Source organism: Coturnix japonica, chromosome 6, assembly GCF_001577835.2.
Source record: "Coturnix japonica isolate 7356 chromosome 6, Coturnix japonica 2.1, whole genome shotgun sequence".
NCBI lineage: Eukaryota > Metazoa > Chordata > Aves > Galliformes > Phasianidae > Coturnix > Coturnix japonica.
The window spans coordinates 16001085-16027662 of NC_029521.1; the positions used below are offsets into that span (position 1 = coordinate 16001085).

A 26578-nucleotide genomic window follows, 5' to 3' on the forward strand; every position below is an offset into this window, starting at 1 on the left:
GGCTTTCGGTCATTTTCCATAGCACATTCTCACCTGAGGGGCCAGGATTTCTACCAGCTTTGGTGACTTATTTTGCTTTTACTAGAATTCTAAATAGTGCGCTTCAAGGATGCTCTACCCATTAATGTCTTGAAATGCCCTTAGGGAAGTATATTGGCTTCTTTCCTGCTTTACAGAGAGGAAACCAAGCCTCAGAGGTCAAGTGTTCTTGCAGAAAATAGCACTGCTGGAACTAGACCCCTGACCTACAGCTCTGTGCTTTGTTTTCAGCCTATCCTCCCATACACAGAACAATAGAGTCTGTAAGTTGTGGTTTAAACAGCAAGGCTCCCCACAGAATGGTGTGAGCAGAGACTTGGAGGCAGCAGAGCAGTATGGCTGTGAACACAGGGGTGCCGCTTCACCAGTGTTCTGTGCTGGGAGAGAGTGGAGGAGGAGGGAATCCCAGCTGAATGCGCGCTCTGGATTTTCAAGTCTCTTGGAGCACACGTTCTCTAATCTACAGAGAAAATACTGTTTGCCTTGAAACTCCAGGGAGCTTTATGCAATGCAGAGAAGCATTTCTAAGGCCAGTGGGAACACACAGTTCTGGGTACCTCTTCAGACATGCCCATCACCCCTCTGAGTAAAGGTCTGCATTTGTATTTCACAGTCATCCAGGCATTGAGTGTTCCCTGTTGACTGTAATAAGCATATAAGGAACTGGAACCTTCCATTCAAATTTTGCCAGCAGCTGATTCTCTTTGGGATGCCTTCTGAGGTACAGCCTGTGTTTGTACAGTGTGCAAAAACAGGTACTGTAGTGTTTGGCCAAGCCAACATCTTGTATGCAACCAACAGCAGTCAGATGCGCCTTTACCTTCAAAAAACTTCCAAGCTTCATGTTTTTTCTTGTAAGTGGGATCATCAGATGCTTTTGATGAAATAACTGAAAAAAAAAAAAACAAAGAGGACATAACAAGAACTTAAAATACAGAGTGTAAAGTGTTGGGATTGCTTGGAGTAAAGGTTGTTCTGGCTTACATGTCAGCGCACTAAGATAGTAATTTAACTCACAGGATAATTAACTTTCAATGAAACACTTCACTTATAAAATAGCATTATTGACTTCTATCAAGTCTCATCTGGTTTGGTATCCCCAGTGAGGGCTGTATGGCTTGTGAGATGGGATTCCTTCTGTCATCTTATGCTGCAAAGATGCAGCATGTGGCTCTTCAATGCAGTTAAATGCAGTGAAGGAGAGATAAACACACTTTTAAAGAGCCCAGATTTTAGGACAATGGTGGCCACAGTCCTGTAAGATCTGTAATGGCTTTGTGAGGATGGTCTGAGTATGCCAGGGAAGAAGCTGCCATTAAAATCATATGTGGCTATTTTTATTCCCACCCTCTGTTCTCAGTTACCCAGAACTACTGCCTCTAGGGCTATAATTTGTGTGTCCATCCTAAAACCAGCTACTTCTCTGAAAGGAGTTGAACAATTTTTTTGCTTAAAAGAGCAGGAATCTGTTTTATTTAAGAAAGCTTCCTAATGCTGTAGTCCATTTCTAAAAGGAAAAACAAGCAACTGGAAGTGACAGCTTTACTGAAGGACACAGCTCTGAATATTTCCTGAGTACTGACTTTTAGCCAGACAAATTAGGCACAGGTCTTTTAAAAAACAGGGAAGTCACTCTGACAATGCTTGGCACTGAAGTGATCTCTGCAAACATGGCAGTGATTCTCCAGCCTCAGGAATGACTTTCCAGGCCCTTGATTTTTGCCCAGCTTGCCTTATTTCTACAGCTCTTGTGGATGTCCTTTGACAGGTTGTCTCTTCCCTCTAATTCCAACATCAGCACCCAAATAATCCATCAAAGTGAAAGTGATGCTCGTGAGTTCTTTTTTTTTTCCTGCTTCCCTCAAAAGCTGACTTTTGTTTACACCTTTTAGAGATACACAGATAGGATGCTTGCATATCTGAACTAGGAAGCAGAACGCTTCTTACACTCAGTGTTTTTGGCTTAGCAGAATAAACAGGCTGTGTCGAACAGTGTAACTATATAAACTGCTCTATCACTGCCATATGAAAGACACTGCCGGCTGAAAGCAAAATAGCTTACGTTCTTACCTGTGGAAATTGCTGTGCCTATTTTGTGGGGTTTTCCTGACATGTGAGAAGAAAGTTTGTGCACATGCAAGTTGTACTGACTTGCTTTTATAGCCTAGAGGAAAGGCTAACTGAAATGACTATGGTCTAATACAGGTAACAGGGTAAACGGCAGCAAGTTCTGCACAGACTTGTCCTCTCTGAAAGAGGAGCAGACTGCAGAGCTCTAGGCAAACAGATGAATGTCAGTGTTTTATCAGCTGTACAACCCACTTCTAGAATCCAAATGCTCTGACTGCTGGATCACTGTCCAAACCCCTCTCTGCTCTCTTCAGCCTGACTGTTTATGCATACTGACTTCTTTTATGACATAAGATTAGATGATCTCATTCATGTTAATCCATGAATTCTTCTGCTAGCCATCATTCTAATGCAATAGCTGTATGGTGATGTCCTTCAGGTTGCATCCAAAAGCAGTTTGCAGGGCAAATCACTACAGAAAAGTATCCTACTCGAAGGGAAGTTAATTAAGGTGTGTCCTGTAGGGTCGTGATGTGTGGGGTCAACTCAGTGAATATGGAACTACTTTCAGGTTTGATGAAATTTGCTGTTTAGTCATGATGAGAAGCTCATCTGGAATAGTTATTTTACATGTCTACTCAGCATGACATCAGTAGATTTTTGGCAAGCATTTTAGAATACATTCACTGGAAAAGGGACTTTTGTTCATTGGGGGGAGGGAAAGTCTTGCATTCTTTTATTTTGCAACGTTTGTACTTCAAGAAAGCATCACAAGCTGCTAATATTCAAAAGAATTCAGGATCTGTCCCATAGGAAACTCACACACAAACCTTCCAACACGGCAGATTGTTGTGATCAACTCTTCATGTTTGTATTGTGCACGCCAGCAGGATTCCAGTTGGACTGCTTAATTTTCTATTTGTCCTCCTACAATCTCATCTCTTGGATCATAAACCACTTGGAATACATACTGCTGTTCCTAAGCCATGTGCAGCACTTGGTACAATGTACTTGAGGGATTACCTGACTGTAAATGACAGACATGCTGCATATTGTTCTGAAGGCTACTCGCTGTTCTGAGATTTCTTATAGGAAGGTAGTAGGAGCAACACATTTTCAATGGCACTTTTTCTTCAAATAAACTCTTTATTTGTATGTGTTTTCTGTACTATAATGAAGATTACTAACTTGGTTTTAGGCTAATATTGACCAGACCAGACCAGGAAAAGAACAGATGCCCCTAATGAGAAGATGGCCAAAGGGGAAAAGGTCCACCATAGTTTAGATTTAATATGCTGCATGGCTGGAGTAGGAGACACTTCTTGGTAACTTGAGGATGTGGATTTCTGTAGGCTTTACTACTAATAGTTTCTTTGTGTAAAATGTTTGCTACTGTATTGTCAATATACCTGAAGGGGCAAACTGAAATGAGGCTTCTTTTCAGAAAAATGTATTCAGGTCCTGAAGAAGGTATATACGTAACCTATCTTTTAACTACCACCACTAAACAATAAGAAACAGTATAGGCTGTAACTCAGCTTTTTTCCTTCACAACTCCAGTGTGTTTGTCTGCAAAGAATTGTGCTTCAAGAAAATACATTTGGAACTTCTTTATGTAAGAAATGTACAAATTCACGCAAATTTACTAGCAAACAACAAAATCTGAATTAACAGCATTATATACTACAGTCTCAGGCTTAATCCATCAAGTTATTTTACTTGGGATGGTTCTATGCTTTGTGAGTGATAAAGGCTATGGGCTGAACTGCCCTGGGCTTTTCTGCTTTTGAAGATGCAGAAAGACTCTTCCTTCTGTGTTCCCCGTGCAATTTTCTCTTACTCAGTGACCTCCTCTTCTTGTGTGAATCAAGCAAGCAATATAAATGCTGTTTCTGTGTCCACTTGATGTGCAAGCTTGTATGAAATTTATCAGGTGCTTTAGCAAAAAGATGTCATATTGAATTAGTGCATAATTGCAGCTGCATTAAATGGAACAAAATGGTAGAAAAGACAGCAACTGTAATGTCTGTGAACACTGCTACCTTAGTTGATACAGCACAAGCAATACAATTTAAGTATCCAAGTGCTTTAGGCAATTTGTACTGCTCCTTTTGCTCTGTCTTGGCTCTAGCTGTAATATCACCAAATCCCTTTGCAATAAAAAGTGTAACAGATTATAATATAAAATACCGAATGTGTTTGGAAAAAAAAATTCCTTTAAAACCTCAAGTGTTACCACTGAGGAAACTGGAGATTTTATCACCACTCTGAAAAGTGGTGCCTTCCCTCCTGTGAGTAGCAAATCCTGTACAATCAGTGTGTTATCTGAATACTAGGACCCAAAGGTCCCCCTTCCTACTAGATCTTTCATGACAGTGGTTGAATCTCTCATTTTAGCCAAATATGGAAGGGTAAAGAAGGAAAAGAGAGGGAGAGGAGGATGAGGAGGAGTGCCAGTTCCTAGGCAAGAGCAGCAGGGAAGAATAACTGCTGAGTGAGAAGCAACTTAATGCCTGAAGTCCGTAGAGCTAAATCACGCATACAATAAAGTTTAATTTCATATCCCCATGTAATTGTGAGACTAACAACTGTGCCTTGGCTCCAGCCACCCATCGTAGGGTCAGTGCTAGTGAAATTTAATGATCTCCAGAGATGCAATATGGCTGGGCTCAGGAGATGCTGGGCTCCAGCATTTTTACTCCACTCCATTTAAAAACAAAAGTGTGAAGGCAACAGTAAAAATCAAGCATGAAACTGTTCATTCTTGGAACTGTGAAGTTAATGAATCCTTTATCCCCTTTCCTACTGCCTCCACACTCAGCTATAACCATTGTACTGGGCACCTTCTCCTGTGGTATGTCCAGGAGCCCAAGTCACTGACTGGGACTCAGGTCCTTGAGCACCTGGCAAATCAAGAACAAGTTACTTGTTTTGCACTTGTAACTCTCCTTTAATGAAAGAAAAGTTCTGCACACCCAGTAACCCAAACAGTTTAGGTTTTCTTGTGATTGTTTAAAACTGATTCAGTCTTTGTTACTAAAACAGAGCTTCAGCATTAGATTGTTAGTGTTTTTCATCATTGCTACTAGAAGTCAACTAATTACGTATGGCAGATTTAAAAACTGCTGGTCAAAGTGAAGATGTTGTTTCTCTCCTGTTTTTTGCACAATTGCTCTTGTCTTTCTCATAGATTATAGTGAAATCCTATGATACCTGAGTGCTGTTCACAAATCATGCACTCACAAAGATGATTTTTTACCATTTGATTTGTCTACCTGCTGTGTGTGTAATCCAAGGAGGGATAGAGAAACATGAATGATGCCAATGAAGTTGGTACTGAGGGAACGTGCTTTGCATTTAGTCTACCATTGTAGACTCTACATAAATGTACTTGAATCTATCTTGAAAAGCCTGTCCTCAGTAGGGTTCTCTCAAAGGAAAATTGTTTTCAGAGGAGAGTTAGGGCCATTTTCTGCAAAACATTAGTTAGATAAATGGGGTTGTGTTTTCTCAGTTACAGGAATAAAATTTGTGGTCTAAACACAACGGTAAACTTAGCATTAGTGGCATAAACTTCATGAAATGCTATTTTCTCCTACAAGTTTTTTTCTGACTGCTCAATTAACCTCTTGAATATCCAGACCTATGGACTAAGCAGTTCCACTTGATTTTTCAGTGTTATCTTGAGAGCCGGCTGTGTGTGAAATTAGCTTTTCTGTCTGTAAAACCACAAGAGAGGGCTTGTTTGCCAGCTAGCCCTAACAGCACAACTGCTGAGATCAGCTACCTCTTCAAAGGATTCTGTTCTTCAACATCCAGTTTCACTCCTCTCTGAAAGCTCATATCTGGTGTTGTTAGGTTTGAGATCACCCACACCAAAGAGAAGGCCTGTTTTCAAGTTGAGATATATAGTTCAAAATCCTCACTTGTATATAAATGTTATAAACAAAAGTTCAGGAATGATGCTAGAAATGCTACTTGAAACTGCTTCTAAACTAGAATTAAAATGCATTGAACATACCAGGAGGGACAAAACATACACCTAAAATACCCAGCTTCCATCTCTGACTGACTCCCTGTATATTCATTTGAAAATAAGTTAATTTCTCTCATTTTTATTTTGCATTTAAATAATAATGGCAGCTGTTCGTTCCCACTTGCAAAGTTACAGAGACCTATAGATGAGTTTGAATTGCTGCAGTTCTGGCAAAAAAAACCAACCAAACAAAACAAATCTACTCATCTCACTTCTTTAAAGTCTATTACAGGCTGAATAACGTTTAAATTATTACATTTAAGTTAAGAAGCAGAGTATTTGATTTCTCTTCTCATATTCACAGATAATACTAAAAAAATGTTTTCCTTCAGATGTCTTATTGATGAACTTGACAGAGAGGAAAGAAGAGATCATGGGATAAGGAAAGCTGTAGAACTGTAATTGATGATTTCTCACCTCTTATTTCGGTAGCTGCTGTACCATTTGACCAGGCTGTCCACTTATTCCTGTGTTTCCCAATTTCCTGAACTTTACATATATAATGTCCTTGATCTGTTTGCTGGAGGCTTAGAATAAGAAATTTGTACAGAGTTCCATGTTTTTCTTTAAGAAGACGAAGTCTTTGCTTGTGGAAATTATGAGTATAATTCCCATAATACTGGACAGACCCAAATTTGGTCATCTTGATCATCAGATACTCCTGGGTGGGTGACACAGCAAATACCCACCGCACAGCCAGCAAATTGTCCATCTTTCTCTTTTGAGAAATGTGGCAGTAAAGGGTAGCATTATCTCCCTCAGAGTACCTCACTGTTGGTCCTGGAGAGACTGTCACATTTAAAGCCTCACAGACATCTGCAAAGGAAAAAGAGACAGTGAAGAATCCCATAGAGGCAGAGCAGCATCATAATCTCTCTCAGCTCGCAAACCCACAGCAGGTAAACAGACAGCATCAGTTAGTGTGCAGCAACTCAGTGAGCTTCTAGTACCTGATGTATCAGAATACATCCTTCAGTGAATCTGCTCAAATATTCTCATGTTCTCTAATGAGATAGGGCTGAGGTGGACACTTTGGTGCTTTTACAGGCTCCCTGTTACCCAATGCTTTAGACAAGCCTTATGTGAAGCTAGCTTGGAGCAAAAGCCCAGAATATCTTTTGGCAAGCTGTTCCATGACCAGCCCTTCTGGCAACATGCATCCTTCTGAGAATTTCCACGCTAATTTGTTTTAATATCCAGTTCATGCTTCTGTGCCAACTTTATCTTTTAAGTTTTTAAATGCCTCTTACTTCCTGACTCCAAATAAGTGGTCTCTCAGCTTTTGCTTTGTTGAACTAAAGAAGTCGGGTTCTGTTAGTCTACTGTTACAAAGAAATGTTTTGTTTCCTTATCCGCTTCCCTATTCAGTTAGTAATCTTCCTGTGCACTGGTTCCAGTTTCAATCTGGGTTTTATTGTGATGTTCTTGTTGCTGTCGTTGACCTCTAATGTCCTGTGAAATAGTCAGTGTACACCCCAGGTGATAAGAAATACCTTGCATGTGTATCCCAAAACAAACTTGACCTTTTTCATGCTATTTTGAGATTATTTGACAGTTTATATTTAGGTGCAATAGAATGTTTTCCCTCCTTTGTCATTTGTGGTTCAGCTCCTAGTTTATCCAAGAAATTCCCCAAGTGCATGACTTACTAAGTTCTGCTCCACTTTTGTTTCTTGTTCCTCAGTTTTTCCTACATTCTACTCTGATCATACGGTGACTTGATAAAGTCACAAGCTTAGAAAGAAAGCTGTTTCTTTCTTTTAGACATATTTGTGCAAACCTTACACAATACTGTTACATAGATGGGTCACTGAAAGTCTAGCAACCTCCCTAAACGTCCATAAGTCCTCGTATATGAGTAACTTCTCTCTTTACAGTTCCTTATCTCTTCTGTTTTAAGTAATGCTCTTCTTGTCATAACCTAATAATCATCTGGATTAAATTTGTCAGAACTCCTTCTGACTGCAAATTTTATTTAATGACATTACTTGCATGACAAAATGTGACACGTGGTTATATTGAGACAGACAGTTGTTACATTTTCCCATTCATCTGTGACTCATGCTTTTCTGTTTGCCATCGCTAGCCTAACTCAGAACAATTGTTTGTCCCTCTGCTTTCTTTCTACCAATAGTCAACATAGGCAAGGGTTAAAAGAAGTCCATAGCTGTTCATTAGCAGATTTTTATTTCCTGACCTTACTTATTCACAGTTAACGTCTTTTCTGAGGCATGGGATTAAATACTCATTCTATTTCCTTCTCAGTGTATGTTAAGAATGTCTATTAGTCAATCACAGACGGATCCATTTTTGACCAGTAGTATATTGGGACACTGTGTTCTCTTAATTATTTTTCTGATGGAATCCACTAGAGAGAAAAAACATTTTAAGAGGGAGCAAGCAATCCATGCAGTACACTCTGAGAAGCATGAAACGTCCTCTAAAATATGAATATTAAAGCTTCCAGTTATGTACTGAAGAACTAATGAGAATTGCAACTGTGGGAGATGTATTTTTTTTTCATTTCTGGACACTTTGCTAGCGTATCAGTTAGGAAGGAACATTTTAAGAAAGGGGATGAGCATTTTGGCAGACTCCTGGTTGACATCAGCTCCTGAAACACAAACATGTATTTATCTTCAAAATAAGCAAGTAAAGTATTTCCATCTACTTCTGAAGGAGCATTGGAGATAGAGACTTTGTGGCCCTAGAGGACTAGTGAGATGGAGTGATTAAATATATCAGTTTATTTAAATTCTCTGAATTAAAAAAGTTGTGTGCTGCCACTGTTTGAGAGAACCCTCAGAAAGTTCACAATATTACCCGTTGGGGTTGTTTGTTTTAATAGAAAGCATTACTGATTGGTGTAATTTTTTTAAGGCAGATGCTGTGGAGTAGGCATATTAGCCATATAGACTCTTTGTGAAGGAAAGAAAGTTGTATGATGAAAGTTGTATGTTATTTTTTAAACTTCTTTAAGAAAAAGAAAGCTAAGCACGGTTTACATTACTGTTATAATTACCTGTGCGTGAAGTTTGTGTGTGCAATTAATGCAAGCTCCTAATCAAGAGATAACTCATACAAAGCACAAAAGAAAAACAGGATGTTGAAATTTAAAATGAAGTCTGAATACCACCAAAGATTTCCAGGCATAAACCTTCACTTATTGCATGCTGGTGCTTTGCAGGCAGAAGTGAAGATAAGGTGGCTGCCTCTGCCATCAAAATAACATTCCATTTTTGAAGATTGTGCTGCTTGGGAAACAAGAAACAAGTTCAGAAATATAGAATTTTTTGAAGTTACTTATAATTGTGCTACAAAAGATTAAGAAATCAATTATAAAAATATGGTTTGGGTAAATGAAAAAAGCAAAATTTTTCTACTGAAATTATGAACGTGTCATGAAAAACTGTAAAGGAAAACAATTATGTCACTTTCCTGATATGTGAACTTCTTGTTTGAAAAAGCTGGCTAGGATTAATTGGAGAAGACTGACCCTAAATAAAAAGCAAAAGAATCATTGCTTCATTCGAAACTAGGCAGAACACACTGCCAAAAAGTACTCCAGAGAAAATAGAGAGAAATTCAGATATAGTGATGATGGAAGCCTCTGTGAGAAGATAAAGAAGCATTGTATGTGGCATCTCTGATCCCTTTCTAGCTGCTTACAGTCACACAAACATTGGTGTTTTATATATAGGGTTTCTACTTTTCCTCAGGAGATGTGCCCTTTTGTGAGGAAGTATCAAATTTTGCATCTTTCGTGTAGCGAAGCTCATCTGCTGCGAAGGCCAGCTGTTTGAAGGCTTGTATGATCAGTGGAAACATCTTATCTCTCTTCTGCAGCTATCAGTGTAACAGAAGGAAAAGCTTTCAAAATTTCTGATGCTTTCCCTGTGACCTCTTCTCATTTTACATTGAGCACAGTCAGGTGATGCTTTATATAAAACAGGAAAACAATCCATTGGACTCTACCCTCCCCCACTGGAGGTGGAATGGTGCTGGATGGTTTACCTCTCATGTGGAAAGGAAAAGCCTCGTTCATGGCTCCCACGCACTTGTGGAAGCTTATTCCGTCTTTACTGCTGCTGGATCAGCCCCAACATGAGGTTTGTCCCAGCAGTGGGTTCTATGCCAAGACAGGAGACTCCTCCACCACTTAAAAGTAGGCTTATGTGCCAACGCAGCACTTACTTCCTAGACTTCAGATTCCTGCTTTGAGCGAGGAATCACTGTCTTTCTTTTCCTGCCTTCCCAGTATAGCATGGTGCCACTCTGGCAGAGTTCACTAGAAGAGTTTAGTCCTACTTGTACTTGAAAAGGGAAACTATTTATAGAATAGGGAAGGAGAGTGGGTCAAACATTGAGGATTCCTTTGTGTATCCTATCATTGATATTCCTATCAGCAACCAACTCATTTTGTTGCCCCCACCCCTGTTTCTTTGGTACCTTCTACCTGCATTTCTCACTGCAGTCACAGAAATTTAGCACTGTAACTTAAATTCCATTTTGAAAAACCCTATTCTGAACATATTAAATAGGTTTGGACTTTGTTATCTGCCAAACTTCTTAGCAAAATACATTCATGGCACTGTCAGGAGTGAGGAGCTACCAGTTTAGCACCTAGAAACCTGTCCATGCTGGGGCTGTCCCCGTGGTCTGCGCTGGAACAGCAGCAGACCAACAGTCATAATGCCTGCACGCTTGCTGGAAAATCCCAGCTCCTTCGTAAGAGATGCTCACATGAGAGGGGCTGTTCCTGGACACTACTGCACCCAATCTGGATTTAGCATTTTTAGCATTATATAGATCCCTCCTCCTCCTTTTTCCATGGACACTGACAGGCAGAATCTACAGCCCAACCTTCATGGCTAAAAGGGCTTTTTCCTTAGCCCCTGTTGAGGGGACTACATAGACCTGCCATCAGGGTAGCTGCTTTCTCATCTTGGATTTGTGTGACTAGAGGCAGGTGGGGTGGCTTCTATTTGCCCTATTGTTTGTTCTGTGAAGTGATATTACTGTCACAGCTTGCTTTATTTTTATTTCTATTAAACAGTAAGAAGAGCAGATGAGCCAGGAAGAAGCAAAGCTCTTTGTTTAACTGAACATAATTAGGAGCTGGCTAGAAAGATCACCAAAAGCAACCAGCTGTTTTCAGTTGAACGGCTGCATTTGCAAGTTTCTCAAGTCAGAGAAACCTTCTCTCACAGTGCTTCTGCAGTGACTGAACTTGAACCAAACCTTTGCCTCTGTCATCTCCTGTCTGAGGCAGAAATCCTAAATCCAGCCCTTATCGCTAATGAATGAGACTTCCTCACCCTCCTCATCCTCACTGCGTCCTGAAGTTCTGATCCATAATCTTATCCATTTTTTACAGCTTTAGAACACAACTTCACCAACACTCATTAGATTTTGGAAGCATAAGGCTTGAGCAGAGGGTTGTTTTTAATAACAAGAGATCTGGTGCTTCTATTCCCTTATGCCTCAACTTTGTTTGCAGTTGTACGAACGCCGTCCCGCCTGACAAAGGAGGCGGTGGAGAAAGCGTTTCCAGCAGCTGCTGTACAGGCGGGGGGTTTTCGCTCTGAACCCACGGCTGCGGACGCTGCTGCCGCAACGATGCGAGAGCAGCGGACGGGGGCGGCGGGTCCCTCTGCGCCGAGCCGGCCGCCGTGCAGTGCCGGGTTCCTGCTCCCCCAGCCCGGGCGCTGCCCAGACCCTTCCCGGACCCCGCGGCGGGGTCCCGCAGCAGCCGGAGGGAGGGGCTGCTGGCGCTGCCGCTTACCTGGGGCCGGGGCCGAGGCCAGCAGGGCGGCCAGCGCCGTGGCCAGGAGACGCATGGCCCGCGGGGCGCCGGGTCCCGTCCCTTCACTCTCCGCCGAGCTGGCTCCCTCCTCTCCTCCCCGGCCGATCCTCTCCTCTCCCCTGGTCTTTCATCTCCTCCCCTTTCTCCTCCTTTTTTTCCGCTTTCTTCCTACCCTCCCTACTTGTTTGCTCTTCCCACCGTCCTGCCCCCTCCGGAACTCCCCTCCTCTTATCCTCTTCTTCCCTTTTCACGCTCGAGCCCGCTGCGATGGCACTAGGAGGGGCTGGGGGCTGCTCTGTCTTCAGGCTTGGCAATGCCTCTGAGCAAGCACAACCTGCCCAAAGGACACGGATCAGTGCAGACAGCAAGTGGGATGCTCCCCTCACCATGCACAGAAAGCCTTTTATGTGAACAAGTGAGAGAACTGGTCATGGGACAAGGACAGCGTCCTCCACTTTCCTAAAGGTGCCTGAAATTTTGCAGGCTTTGATGACCATTCCCCATGCCCACTGATCTGCTGGAGCAGAACTGTTGTTACTATGAGATTTCAATTAACAGCCAATCCCCCTTTCAGGGGCTATGGTGGCAACCTGGGGTTGAACCTTCAACAGGTATGGGTGGGGATGGATGCTAGAGGCTGTTTGATCACCTGTGCTGGGATGTCACAACTGGTGTTCTAGTGATGGAGCAGCCTAAGGTACGTTACTCCAAGAGTTCCATGCTTATTTTGCCAAATGATACAGTGTTCTAGATGATAAGGAACCATTCAACATAACTCCTTTGTGAAGATACTCCTAAGGCACTGACCAAATGCATTTCTGGGCTCCTATACACAACCATCACCACCTATTCCTGTTTGGTAGCTCTGTGCCGAGCCATATAGCAATAACTCTTGTGGGAAGGGATGTGTCCTGCCTCAGCCTATGTGCAGTCTAATAATCCATCCTGAACCTCAGTGAAGATGGCATTCACAGTGAAGGAGGCTTTGGTGATACCACAGCCTCATAAACACCTGAAAATAGCAAGAAAAGTGTTTGCTAAAGGTTGCTGGTCACCACCTTGATTGGTATCTAACTGAACTGTTTTTGTTGGGAAGGTCTGTCCAGAATCTGGCCATAAGAAGGCAGAAGGTGAGGGCTGCAGTGCTGCATTGCTTGGAGCAGCTGTTTTGGTATGTTTGACACTGTTTTCCAGCTGCTTTCTCACATGTGTGAGGAAGGCTTGAGTTGAACTGAGGGGCTGTAAACTGAAGAGTTCTGGGTCTCTTAATGGGGAGACTGGAAAGGCACTGGTAAGCAGGAGGATAGCTGAACTGCTAAATCACTGTGCTGTGGCTGAAGAAAGAGCATGATTACCACTTCCTTAATTATCCTAATCCAGCACTTTCATCCTGTATTGGCTTCTGCATGGCATAAGGTGGGCAATTCTGTTGGGGAAGCTGTTACCTGGCAGCCTCCCCCTGCCATTCCCCTTTGACTCTTGATGATTATCATTTGAAAACCCACAAATCTCCAGAGACAGGGACTTAATCCTTCTATCAACAGCTACGATGAATTATATCTGGTTTTAGTATTCATCTTGCATGAGTTGCTGATGATACAAATACATTGGCATTCCTACTTGCATGGATAGGGCAATTAGTAAGAGTTTAGTTGCTCCACTCCTCTCCTAGGAATCCCTGAGGCAGAATCATATAATCATAGATTTTTTGCATCACAGAAAAATCAGTATGCGTTTCATCTGATCCTTCTGAGGCTGAACATTGTCTTTAACACACGTGGAAAGAAGCAGGAGATCTGTAGGTTCAAATATACTCCTTTAACTCAGCAAAAGACAATCCTATCAAAGAGAAAAACTAATTCAAGAAGAAGCAGGCGCTCACAAAAAGCTGTGTCAGCATTTACTTACCTTGATGGTCCTAATGGAAGATCTAGCTGAGGAAATGCCTGGTATGCTGATTGAAAGGTGAACTAGGGATGGCTGATGTTCCGTACTCTTTACCAAGCCATTTGCTGCATACCCTTGTTGCAGGAAAGATACTGGCTTGGATGGGCTTTCTAGCACTTCTTATATTGTTCTGCTTGTTGGGCTTCACCCCACATCATGAATTTCTTCAGTCTACAAATCCTTTAAGGATATATACAAAATACTGATGTAAAGATAGCAACAAAGTATACCTAAGCTCTCATACGGGTACCTGAGCAGGTGCACTGTGAAAATCAGCCTCAATCAATATCTGTCTCTTTGCAACCATCCATTATCAGTGGTGTTCAATTCTTATAATTGCATCAAGAACCCTAATGAGCTGTGGAATGAGCTGGATCAATCAGTGAATTAGAAGGCTTACTGTGAAGTGTTTGCCTGTGGTTCAACATAGGCAGAAGTCAGAGGCCCTCCGAGGTTTATCCAGCATTATGTGCACATGAGCTCAATGAAATGTGTTCTGTTTTGCAGCTTGCAATCTCTGGATGTGTGTTCTGGTTTATCTGTATTGAGTAGAGCATTTAGTTGTTTTCCCCCCCACTGAAACGCTTTTGTTAATATAACAGCATGAGAAGTGCTCCTTATTCTTATAGGGGTGTTTCTTTTAAATTTTTGAAAGCACTTTTTGAAGTGGTTCAAGTTGAAATTCTTTTGTACTTATGACGTAAACAAACACAGGTGATGCTGACCTTGTGTGGCTTTTACTAAGGGTGAGCATTGCTCAGCTGGAAATAGGACCTGCGAGCTTCTCTGTTGCCACTGATATGCATTTCAGATGCATTTGTTGGGCAACACAGCACTTAACATACCTAAATAAGCCTATTATCGTTGTTTTGGGATGTACCCCTGGGCAAGACAGTACTAGTCAGGCTGGCAAATAGTTAGGAAACACAGGCCACCATTACCCCCACCATCTTCTCAGATTTGCTGCTGATTTCAGGGACGCTTTGACTCAAGTTGGCCCCAACTCTGGGCTGCAGCTGGGTGATCTGTAAACTCCTCCTGTCTGGGTTGGAAGGGGCTGTGATGGGACTGTAAATACTTTGGCAACTTGGATGAAAGGTTGCAACTGTATGGTTTGCATTATTTCACTGTTAAAGTCTTCCACCCCTTCAACCCATTATGCTGCATTGTAAAACTGATTCTTCCACTTTTGCAAAATGTTTTCTCCAGATTGTCCATGCTGCTGACCTGATAGGGTCACAATCTGTGCACCAGAGATCTCAGAGGCCTCAGGAGCGTGCAGTGCAATCCCTACAGGGCTGCATCAGATCATCCACCTCCCCAGCTCAGCTGAGCACATGCCGACACAGGTGAGCTGAGCCCCACAGGATACTGCTTCCTCAGCTCTGGCAGCAGCAATGCAGCCCAGTTTCCTGTCGGGACAGGCCTGCTGGGAGGAGGAAAGTGCCTGCTCAGCACTCTGAAGCAGCTGACGCAGGTCAGGTCTCCTCTTCCTATGCAGCCTTTAGCTGTGTACCCATGGAGAAGAGTTGGTGAGGGCTCATGCTTGAGGTGAGACCTGCTGGGCAAGTTGCCCTGTCTCCATGCACAGCCACAGTCAGGGGAGGTAGCCATAGCCTCCTGGCTTCTGCAGACATGCCCATTCTTTGCATCTCACACCACAGGCACGATGCTCCCTGCCTGCCCAAACCTTCCAGCAAAGGCAGTTACAGCCAGATCTTAAGAATCCAGCAGCAGGTAACTCCATGGCCCAGGGAATCCTAATTATAAATGAATGCTCAATGATTAGAGATGGAGAAAATCCAGACCTGTTCAGTGTTGCCAAGGAAGGAGGGAGCTTGGATCTGTATCCAGATTTTCCCATCCCTTTAATGGGCAAAATTAACTTTAGATTTCAACAGCCCAGAGTTGCTGAATAATTCAATCTGGGATTTAAAATTCTACCTTGGTATTTTTCCCTGGCTATGTTGTAGGCTGGTATTTGGGAAATACAGTTCTATAGCTCTGGGTCTGCATGAACGCTACGGAGATTGCATAAGGGCACCTTTAACTTTCCCCTTTTTCTTTCGGATTTATGAATGCTGCTGATGTACCTGGGTAGGATCTGATTTTTTCTGTGGGATATTTCTTGGAAAAATGAAATCCTATTCTGAGAATTTGTGCTGCAACAAGTTACTCAAAGCCCCATCCAGACAAGCATTCAAAGCCAGGCTGAACAGGGCTTTGATCAACCTGTTCTAGAGGGAGATATCCCTGCCTATAGCAGGGGGGTTGGAACTAGATGATCTTAAAGGTCCCTTCCAACCCAAACCATTCTATGAGTCTGTGATTTTCCATTTTATCTTTCTTTAAATAAGAGCACATTACTTAGTCCAGAAAACTTGCTCTGCTACTACTTTTATGATTGATTGCATTTGGGTTTGCATGAGAAGAGAGGATATTTATTATGTTTTTTTCGGGCCTTGTTTTAAGTTTGGTTATTCCAATTTGGAGGGCACTGCTAAACCTGCAAAAATGAGAACTGTGAATGTTTCACAAGCATTAAGAGCTTCTATCATATGAGACAACCTCTGTATTTTCTGCTTCTTTAGAGGTAAGCAAGTTGTTGAAATCTGATTAAGTCTTCTTAGGCCTTACTATGCATCATCATGTACATTGGCATAGTCACAGCTTCATACAGCAGTAGACAGCAGGGTCATTAAGGCTCGTTAAAAAATCTATTCCAGTTCCAGCTCTGTTCTCTAACTATGTGAAAATGTAGCATTTAGCTGTCCTTATTTCTGGAAGTAGATGAGTACATGTCACACTAAGATAGATTTAAGAGCCTTTCCTTTCCAGTACATTAATAGGTTTTGGCTACGCACTCTCATTAGGCATGTGTCCCAGCTAAATATTCCTCCTGTTTTCCTCTGAGTTGTCCACTAGGAGCCTGCTCATCCCAGCCTGCCTGGCTTCAAGAGGCATAGATCTTAAAGCTTCATGGTGAGAGTGCTGCCCTCATACTGCACCGTGATGGCTCCTGCTTTGGCTCGTTTGTCTCCCCAGTAAGTGATGTCTACTGGAGTAACTGAGTCTACTGGAGTGTGACATGGCTTGTCAGTGATGTCTGCTGCCTAATGGCATTTGCTCTGTGCCTTCTGCTCATCTTGTGCTAGTAAGGTTGGATCTTCACTCTAAGAGATGTCTTGTGGCTTCTTTATCACAAAAAAGGGGGTAAGAATGGCTCTCCTGGGACAGAGCAGTCATCCGCCCAGCTCAGTGCTGTCTTCCTGACTCTGGCTATCAAGAAATGCTGGAGAAGAGTGGTATGGTCAGGGCAGGTGCACAGTAATGTGTTCCCAGGGGCCTTTTACAGCTTCAAATGATTTGCGGCACTGACTTTCTTGGCAGGACATTGTGTCAACATCAAGCAAGACACAGTTTGCCAGTGTACTCCTCCCTGACCAGGGCAGCTTAGGGTGGTGCTGGATGTGGCCTTGGTAGCACAGTAAAGCACAATGCTTGTGGAGGGAAAGCTTTCTGAGGTTAAATGGATCTTAAAAAGAGGCACTGAGCCTCTCCTAAGGCTCCCTGGAACCAGACTACTACTGGGACTTTAGAACCTGCTATCTCACCTTTATAAAGACCTGAAGCTCACAGCTAGGAAAAGACATCATTTGAGGAAGGCCACAGCTCTTGTGAATATGGCCTGTTAGGAAATGCTGCAAAGTTGGATTTCTCGGTGGAGATTGGGTGTATAATCAATCTTTAGGTATTTTGAGGCTTTTGCAAAAAGAGGGAGTAAACAGCCCTCCATGTCCACTGACAGTAGAATGAGAAAATATGGATCTAAATTGCAGGAAGGATGATTAGATAGCAGAAAATGTTTTCTAACCACAAGGTTAGTCAAGGACTGGAATAAGGAGCTTAGGGGCCCTCCTTATGGGAGAACTTAGATGTAGATTACACAAACATCTGTCAGAAATAGTTTAAGAGTAGTCAAGAAGCCTTTCAGGAGGATGTTGAACTAAATGAGATCCAGAGAGCTTTACTAGCTTCTTTTTTGATACCATATTGTGTTCTTTCTCTGTTTTCTCCCTTAGCAGAATGACTGTCCTTGAACATGCAATAGAAAAGGCACTTCAGCTCTTCACATCTGAAGGAATAACACTTCAGCTGTGACTTAGCTTGCCCCATGCAGACATAGACAGCACCTTGCTCTCTTATCTCCATTTTCTACCATCTCCTAGACTCTCCTGTGTTTCTGCTTTTATTAGATTTGGATAATAAAAATCTATTTTGCATTTTTTAAAACATTCCATCCTGGAAGCGAAGTACCCGCACACATACCCACATCACGGTTTGTTGTCAGAAAAGCAGGGAATCCTTCCCTAACCTCAGGAATGTCCCTGGAAGATGTGCTTGCCTTTTGCTCTCTCATCAGGAATGGTGTTGCTACGCTTTGGCAGCTGCAAACTTCAAAACAAATTCTCTACACTTTAAATCAGAAGTAAAACCATACTCAGTACAGATCTTTACCAGAGATAGTTCAAGCCATAAGCTTCATACAAATTTTGCATGCTATCTGCGGTTGAGTAGTGGCCAAATTTGGGCTTCTGAGCTTCAGGAGGATTTATAGATGAGGCACGTGGTTATATCAGTGAAATACTAATGGAATTCCATCCAAATATCCAGCAGACCCGTGAATTACTGAAAAAATTACCTTGCTTGTGTTTCTACAGTGACCATTCTGAAGAATTTTTGGCACAGCTTTGAATAAACAAAATAATTGACTTTTATGCCCTTCAAATACTGAATGCTTCAAGGTATAGTCTTTTGTGTGCTGTAGATAGGGATATATAGTGTCTGCCTTTAAGATAAAAATAAAATGATTCTGCAGTAAGTTAAAGGCGTCTCCTTCACATAGCTATTAGTTGCTGAATATCATGTGTTCTTCGCCATTTCCTTTAAAGGTAAAAATAAGCAGGAAAAGAATTTCATTATCTGTCCTTTTTCAAAGTACAGAAATGTAGGTGCTATTTGTTAAATGATTCTTTGCAGAGAGCATGAGAGAAGCCACATTTTGCATACTGAACATACCGTATGCTTGGATAAATCCCTTAACCAAACATATTTTTCTTAGCAGTGTTGTGGCCACTTGGCTAAGAGATAGGGTTGCCATGTGACAAAACTAGCTTGTGTTTCTTCTGTCTCAAAAGTAATCTTGCATAAACTTTTGAATTTGGACTACATACTAAAAATAAAAAGAACCTGATCCTTTTCTCCTGCTTTCTTCTCATTTGACAGAGCAAAAGGAAAAAGGTCCTTGTGTACCTCCTGCAGCATGGAGAGGAGAACTGCCTCCAGAGTGGGCTGTAGAAATGTGCCCAACTTCTGGCACTGCCTTGGGGAAGGGGGGAGATCCTGACTGAGCCAACACAGTGATTGTGATGTGGTGAAGCAACAGTCAGCTCCCTTTTGGCTGTTTCCTGCTTGGTTTGCTGGCTCCATGGCTACATGGAACAATGTTTGTGCATGGGAGCAGGGACGTGGGCAGCATCACAAGCAAGCATCTGCAAAATTCCTCTGTGTAAGTACATAAGGGGGTTTTCCTCTGCACACTTTAAATGACAGAAAACCTGTATGAATGATTCTCTACTACTTGGTTAAAACACTCCAGGTTATTGCCTGGAAATGCATGATTTTTTTATTTTTTATTTTTGCTTAAAATACCTCAGGATCTCCAAATTAGTAATCCCTTGGTTAGGGTAAGGAATGCTTGGTAAATATAGCCAATACCTCTCTGTGGTGTTCTATGAGTTTGTGGGACTACATTTCAAAAGTGAGTGTGTGCCTGCATGGCCATGCAGGTCTGATTTATTCATACTTTGAAGAGACTTTTCTCTGACTTTTGGTGCAAAAGCTGTTAACAGTTTAACTGAAAAGTTAGCTGTGGTGTAAAATGGCCAATACAAATAACCATAACATGGGCCGTGGCATACACAAGTGGTTTTCAAAAAGGAATATATTTGAACATCACTCTAAAGAAAGAGATTGTGGGGGAAAAAAGGGAAGTGTGATAAAAGTCACAGCACACAATTTGGGCTACAAAATATTCCATAATTGTTTGTGGCCTATCCCCAGGACAAGGAAATATTATCATTAAGAAAAAGTAATTTGAGTGAAGCTGGAGATCATAACATTCCTCTTACCAGTTGCAAATGCGTACCACCAAAACACAGGTTTTCAATTACACACAGACCTTTTCTGTGTGTGTGTTTTTTTTAAGAGTTAGCATGCAGAAACTATACTTTCCTTCTCCAACACTGAACTTAGGAAAGTAAATAAAATTAAAACATACTTAAAGCACTGACTCACAGAAAACGTTATATATAAAAGGCATATGTTATATTAGTCATTGTAATTAAAATAATACACACATCTGTTTTACGAAGAAATGTGAGCAATGCGCCACTAATTACTTACATCTGTAGTTCTTTCTAGCTAGGATATTTCCTTTTTTAAATGCTGGACATTCTATGGATTAATAAAATGTGCAAAAGCACACTTAAATTTTAAATTTAAAAATGATAATTCCCTGAGCCATACTATGATTTCTGTTATATCAGCATGTGTTCAGGGAATTTATGTCTTTCCAGGAGTTCTGTGTGTTTTCCCACTGCAGCAACCAGACTGATGTTCAACAGCCAGGTTGGTTCTTCTTCCCCCTGTTCACAAAGAAGTTTTCCTGGAGACCTGCCCTTGAGGCAAGTGTGTCCCTTCTGTTCTGTTCAGCACTATTTGGGAGCTTCCTAATTCCCTGAAAGATGCTCTTAAATCTTCTCTAGATTTTTCAGTCACTCCTTGTCCAATGAATGTTCTGTCTTGTTCAGACTTGCCTTGTTAAGGTCTTCAGTAAGATTTTCCTTCTTCAACCAGTCTTAGCAAATCACCTTGTTTCCAGCTAAACTTCCATACATCTAATTCATAAAGTTCTTTGCTGGGCCTTGCCTTTGGTTTATTTTGTTGCCATTGTAGTGCAAACAACACTCTGGGCATTCACTGATTTGCTCATCATCAACAAAATTAGTAAGTATCCTGCAGTTGGCAGCCAAGTCCCAGTCTGTAGCCATGCTGCCCATACTTCTGCAGGAGCAGAAGTGTTGGTGTTGTCATCATTGAACTTGCTAGGCCTTACTTGAAAGCTTGTTGGGAACTGTGATTCTCACATTGTTTTGTGCTCTGAGCATGGTTGTGGCTTGTGTGCTGTCACGTAATGATGTTTCAGACTTGCAGATCCATGTGCAAGCTGTCTTGATTTCTTAGAGTGTTTTCTACATATACTCATGTCTGCTGTATCAGAGCAGTCTGCACTCTGTAAACTTTAGTCAAGTCTGGGTGACTTCCTTTGCTTGGCAGATTCCAGATGTTTTGCCAAATTTTATATCTGGGTCTTTTCTTAGTCTGCCTCTGAGTATGCGTGTATGCGTGTCTTATATGCCGATGAAGAAATGTTCTCTTATCAGGGACCTGGTTAGCCAGCTCCCTTCCTCCCTTCTTCAGAAAAAGAATCCAACTGTCAAATCTTAGAGCAGTTGCAAACACTTTTGTCTTTTATCCATTTTGCTCTCTTGTCTTAAAAACATCTTGCCCATATGTTCTGCAGTACTCTGTGAGTTTCTGCAGACCATTTCCATTGAGAGTCTTGGCTATCTTAATTGAAGGCTAATAAAACCTTGATTTTGTATCCAACTTTTATCAGAAATAAATTGACTTTCTGCCCAGTATCCTTCTGTGAGCAAAAATTGTTTGTAGCTGTGGAGACTGTGCAGGATTTCTACAAGGTTTGTTTTCTCTGGAAGAGAGTTTACTCATGCTTTTCTGCATTCGTGCAGAATAATTTTCTGGTTCAGTTCTCCCCCAGTACTGAATGTTGTCCTGAGATAATGCCAAGCCTGGCATACTGACAAACTGTAAATGTGATGTCCAAACTTGTCGACATTACTCTGCACAAACCTCTGTCAAGCCAAACATTTCCTTCTGCACATCTACCATCACAGACCTACATGTGCTGTGAACACTCCTTTTTCCCCAGGGCATTTACTTTCCACGTATCTTCTCTGTGCCCTGAAGTGGGATTGATGAGGAGAAAAGTTAAGAGAGCTTAATGCACCCTGCAGGCCAAGGCTGTGCATTCATCCAGCTGCTTGTGGAGTATTAATGGACACTACTACTCAGGCCAAAAAGGGGCAGATAGAATCTGTCCTGACAGTTTTTAAAGCTTTGCCACTGCTGCTAATGACACCCCTGAGAGTTAATGAAATAGGTTTTGGAGTTCTGCTAATACTTGTGAGTGTGAGTGTATGAGGAGTATTGCATGCTCCAATGGGAAGTTTACTCGGGCACAGTTCCCACTAAGGTCAGCTGGGCTTTCTCCAGAGCAGTCCTTGCCTAATAGATCCCTTAGTGGTAATAATTATTGAGTTTGGGGGATGTAGTTAAATATAGGAACACTTTTAAATTAAAAAATACACAGGCTCTGCTCTCCTTCTGTCTCCTTCACTCTTTCCTGCAGTAATTCTATCAAGTCTCCCAGTCTTTGTTGGTGTAGCTAAGTGCCTCCTATCAGCACTTGGGAATCATATCTTCTGTTACCACTTGAAACAATACATGAAAAAAGCCTCAGATTTATACAGTTTATTTCAAATACAAATTTATGGCTTTAAACTAGTGCACAGCATGCCACCCAGTGACTCTTGGCGTATGTTAGCAAAAAAAACAAAATTAAGGAAAGTTTCTATTTTCCCTAGACGAGGGTGTAATGTCAGTGGTTACAATGTCTGGCTTTTTGCCAGCGGTGTATGTTCCCCCATTGTGCTAGCAATGAGTGTTTTCAAAGCAGGTAGAGAATCAGAACATGCTGCTTTGGGGCGTCTCGTGGTCATCTCAGCTGCAAATGAGTACCAGTTGTTTCAACTGCGGAGCCAGAAAGGCAGCTGCCTGCAGTAAAAAACTCTGTTTTCTTAAATGTGGCTTACCACGAAATTGGCACGCATTGGCTATGGCAGCCTGATCGGCTGAACTTAAACTGTGGCCATTTTCCTGCTGTGTGTTTCAAGTGTAAGCAGATCTGTCTTGGGTGCAGCGGAACTACTGAAGTCCAGTTCTGAACAGATTTGTGTTGTCTGCTTACATGGCTTTTTAGCTAAATAAGGCTGTGGCTATAGTTAGGTGCTGGGTAATCTATAAAGAGTGATGTAGAGAACACCCCAGCCTTGGAAAAGGTCCGTGTATACTATGAAACTCTGTAGTGTAGAAGGTCTGCAAACAAATATGCAAATATTTATCTCTCTGACAGTTCTTACCCAAGTCAGAGAAAGTGTCCTATTCTCCAGAGTCCTTTAGCATGTGCTTAACTCGTGGAAAAAGAGATTTTAAGGAGAATTTCTGTAGAGCAATGTGCACCTCCTATCAGCTGCTTCCTTGTGGGAATCAGGCCATTTATGTATACAGTTCCTGACTCTGGGGCAATTAAAATCTCAGCCATAATGTTATATTAACACAGAATTTGGTGTGCCTAATGACATATTAAATCTTCCTAAATTATAGCTAAATTACAAAAAGGACTAATTTACCAAAACCAGTTAATAAATGTTTAGAAAAGGAAACTAATTGAATTATCCCTTGTTTGTCAGAGACAGATAATCTCCTTGTGAGAAATCTCATTTTTTTCTGAAGCATGATTAATTGGCCTGACGAGTCAGAGATTATGACAAATTACACAGGAGGAGATAATAAATAAGTCAGTAGGAAGGCTTGGGAGTGGGGAACTAGCAGCTGTTATTTAGTCTGAGCCTGATTCTGGATTTACCCTGAGTTGTGGATGCTTTCTTTGGGCCTGCTGAAGACAAGTCTCCCTTAGCTCCTTCCCGTTTCAGATCAATGGCATCCTCAAGGAAGGTGCCTGAAAAACCACATGCCACTAGGCCAATAACTAGTTCTTACTTCATGAATAATCAAGGCCATGAGCTGAGGTTTTTATTTTTCCTAAGTTACAGTGGAAGACATCTATAGTTTACACAGATGGTGCAGTCATATCTTCACCTTGCTCCTGATAAACTCAACAGAAGAATTAAAACCAGTTGTAGCCATGACAAGCTCTGAATGTGATACACATCTAAACCCTTCAGTAAAATGTACCTTAGGGACTGCTGGTGGCTACATGAATTCTCCTGGAAGAGAAGGCTTTGGTACCTGCTCTGGGACTTCCCAGTTTTAGTGAATGTTGCTGGGATGCTGTTGTGGCTCAAGTTCCAGTACTGAGCAGAGACAAACCAAGGTGGGACACTCACTGTGCAACAAACTGCAGGCTCTCAGCCCAGCATGGGCTGGTTGGTCCAGACGCAGACATTTTGGACACTAAGTCCAAAAAGGGCTTCTGTACTTTGTATGACAGAAACTTCTAGGGCTTGGTGTGTGTCACTAGGAAGTGACTGCTTCTTCTGTATCACGCTGGTGTGAGCTTGCCATTTACTGAGCCTGTGTTTGTAACTGAAAATTCAAATATTTACAAGCAGGCACAAAATAGCCCTGACAATTTAAAAGTTCTGTGTTTGGTTGTTTTTTATAATTATTATTACTATTAATTACTAATATTTCTATTGATTTCCTGGTTTCTGAGCCTTTATGTCATAGCAGAAATCAAAGCTTCCAGCTATACTCTACAAGCCTCTACAAGAGCACAATGTATTTTAACTTAGAGGGGTATTGGCCACAACCACACACTTTGAAGACCTGATGTCCCAAGTAAAGTATCAGATAGTATAAAACTTCAAATTAAACAGTGTCTATTGGCAGCAATCTGCTTTCTCTGTTGGTTCTGAATTGGTTACAACACTGCCTTGAGGTGATTGCTTGCTCACGTATTATGTCTGTTCCTCTGCAATCACTTTCTGTACCTTCCCAGCACCAGTCAGGTCTCTTATAATTAGTTCTCCTTTCTGTCATCAGTTTGCTTATCAGAAGCACCTCCCCTGGCATTCCCAGGCCAAGTCCCTTGACTGTTCTGCCAACCTGCTACTACCCCCAGGACAAAAACCCACCAGTACTGTCCCATATAGAGGCCTGAGTAGAGACAGCAAGCCCCTAGAGGCGGAGAGCTGCTGGAGGTACCTGGAGGATGAGGATAGGTTCACCAACCAGCCTGCCCAGCATTGCCAGCTGCTTTGCTCATCCCATGAATATGCAGTAGCCATTTCTTCTCAGTAGCTGTTTTCTGCTTTATATCCCTTCCAAGGTGGCACCTCTTTTGAAGGGGTCCCCATGGGTATCCATTCATTCCTTCAAGCCACTCTAATGACTTTAAATATGAGACTGCTTAAAACGTACAGGGGTTGCTCCCAGAGGGGGTGAACTGTCAATATTTTATCACCATTGGAACAATTCAGCTAGTTTTAATCACAGCAGAGTATCTTTGCATCTGGTCCCAGTTCTGTGAGTCTTCCCTTGGTGCTGTGGAGTAATTGAAGAATATGATTAAAGGTAATTATTTTAATTGCTCATTGACTTAGAAAGATTTCTGATAGCAATAAGTGGAATCTGATCTGTAAAGTGAAAGGCTTTATGGATTTCCTGCTTGAGGATAGAGTGCTGCCAGGAGCAGCATAAGGAATGCAGATGAAACATCACTGGCCTCCCACAGGCACTGCATGACTTGTAGGAGGGAATATTTTTGTACTAAATGCAGAATACAAGGGCTGCACGCTGTGCCAGTTTGCCTGTGAAGCTTTTGGGCTTGTTTTTATTACACACAGCATTCAACTCCAGAGCAATACCACTGACTTTGCTGTTAGTGCCCAGTACAGCTGTGAATGAAGGGATAGGGATATTTGAGGGCTTAAAGCCTGAAATATGAGTATCGAGACCAATAATATTCAATAAGGTGAAATACTTAGCACCTAACTATTCCAAAAGTGGTATTTTTCTTGGAAGCAGTAGTAAAGAAGAATGATGGTCTCATAATAATAATTAGGTCTCCCACGTTGGACTTGGAAAATGTCTGTATTCTCTGCTCTGCTGAGGCTGCATTGGCCTTTGGCATAGCACTTTGGCACCTCCATGTCTCATTTCCCCTCTCTATAAATTGTGAACATGCCTTCTTAGGAGTATGGGAATTGCTTTCACACCGTGGGAGTGGGGACCATGCAAATTCATTAATGTACTGACAGTGAGGGTAAAGGCCTCTATTTTTTTAGTATATGTATTTTCTATGGTATCCACCACTTCTGACCATGGAAAATACATCTGGAGATATCAGACTCAACAGCATCTCTTTGGGCTTAGTGATGCTAAGCAGAAGCATGCTGGAGGCCAGTAGCATTTCCTAGGAAAGCAGAGGCATGTGTTTGCAGGGCTTAGACTTTGTGCAGGCGTTTGTTACAAGCCATTGTGGCAAAGAGGCTGTTGGAGAAGGTGAACTTTTATTCTGACCTAGGATGGCTATTCTAATACCTCTGGATCATTGATTGTGATATTCATAAGTTTGGAGCTTCTACCAGAATTATTTGTTTCTTCTTAGAATGAGAGGTAATGGCCTTAAGTTGTGGCAAGGGAAGTTCAGGTTGAATATTAGGAAAAAAAAAATGCTTTTCTGAAAAAGTGGTGATGCATTGGTACAGGCCGCCCAGGGAGGTGGAGGAGTC

The 26578-nt window shown here is 41.9% G+C and overlaps 2 protein-coding genes across 7 annotated transcripts in view; one reads left to right on the forward strand and one right to left on the reverse strand.

The window, feature by feature from the left end:
- Window positions 1-12088, reverse strand: part of VSTM4 (V-set and transmembrane domain containing 4) — a 31971-nt gene extending 19883 nt beyond the window's left edge. The window contains exons 1-3 of one of the 3 annotated variants that reach the window (XM_015866778.2): window positions 11931-12087; window positions 6563-6961; window positions 860-928 (exon numbers count right to left, since the gene is read on the reverse strand). In XM_015866778.2, coding sequence (XP_015722264.1) covers window positions 860-928; window positions 6563-6961; window positions 11931-11985 — 523 coding nt within the window. In that variant the 5' untranslated portion in view covers window positions 11986-12087. Of the gene's footprint in view, window positions 1-859; window positions 929-6562; window positions 6962-11930 lie in introns of all 3 variants that reach the window. The other 2 variants (XM_015866776.2, XM_015866777.2) reach the window with 2 other exon arrangements.
- Window positions 1-26578, forward strand: part of C6H10orf71 (chromosome 6 C10orf71 homolog) — a 110783-nt gene that overhangs the window by 17377 nt on the left and 66828 nt on the right. For 3 of the 4 annotated variants that reach the window (XR_004307711.1, XM_032445336.1, XM_032445337.1), the window contains 3 exons: window positions 15108-15247; window positions 16813-16942; window positions 19185-19467. The gene's annotated coding sequence lies outside the window, so the exon portion shown is untranslated. Of the gene's footprint in view, window positions 1-15107; window positions 15248-16812; window positions 16943-19184; window positions 19468-20536; window positions 26515-26578 lie in introns of those variants that run through there. The other variant, XR_004307710.1, reaches the window with a different exon arrangement.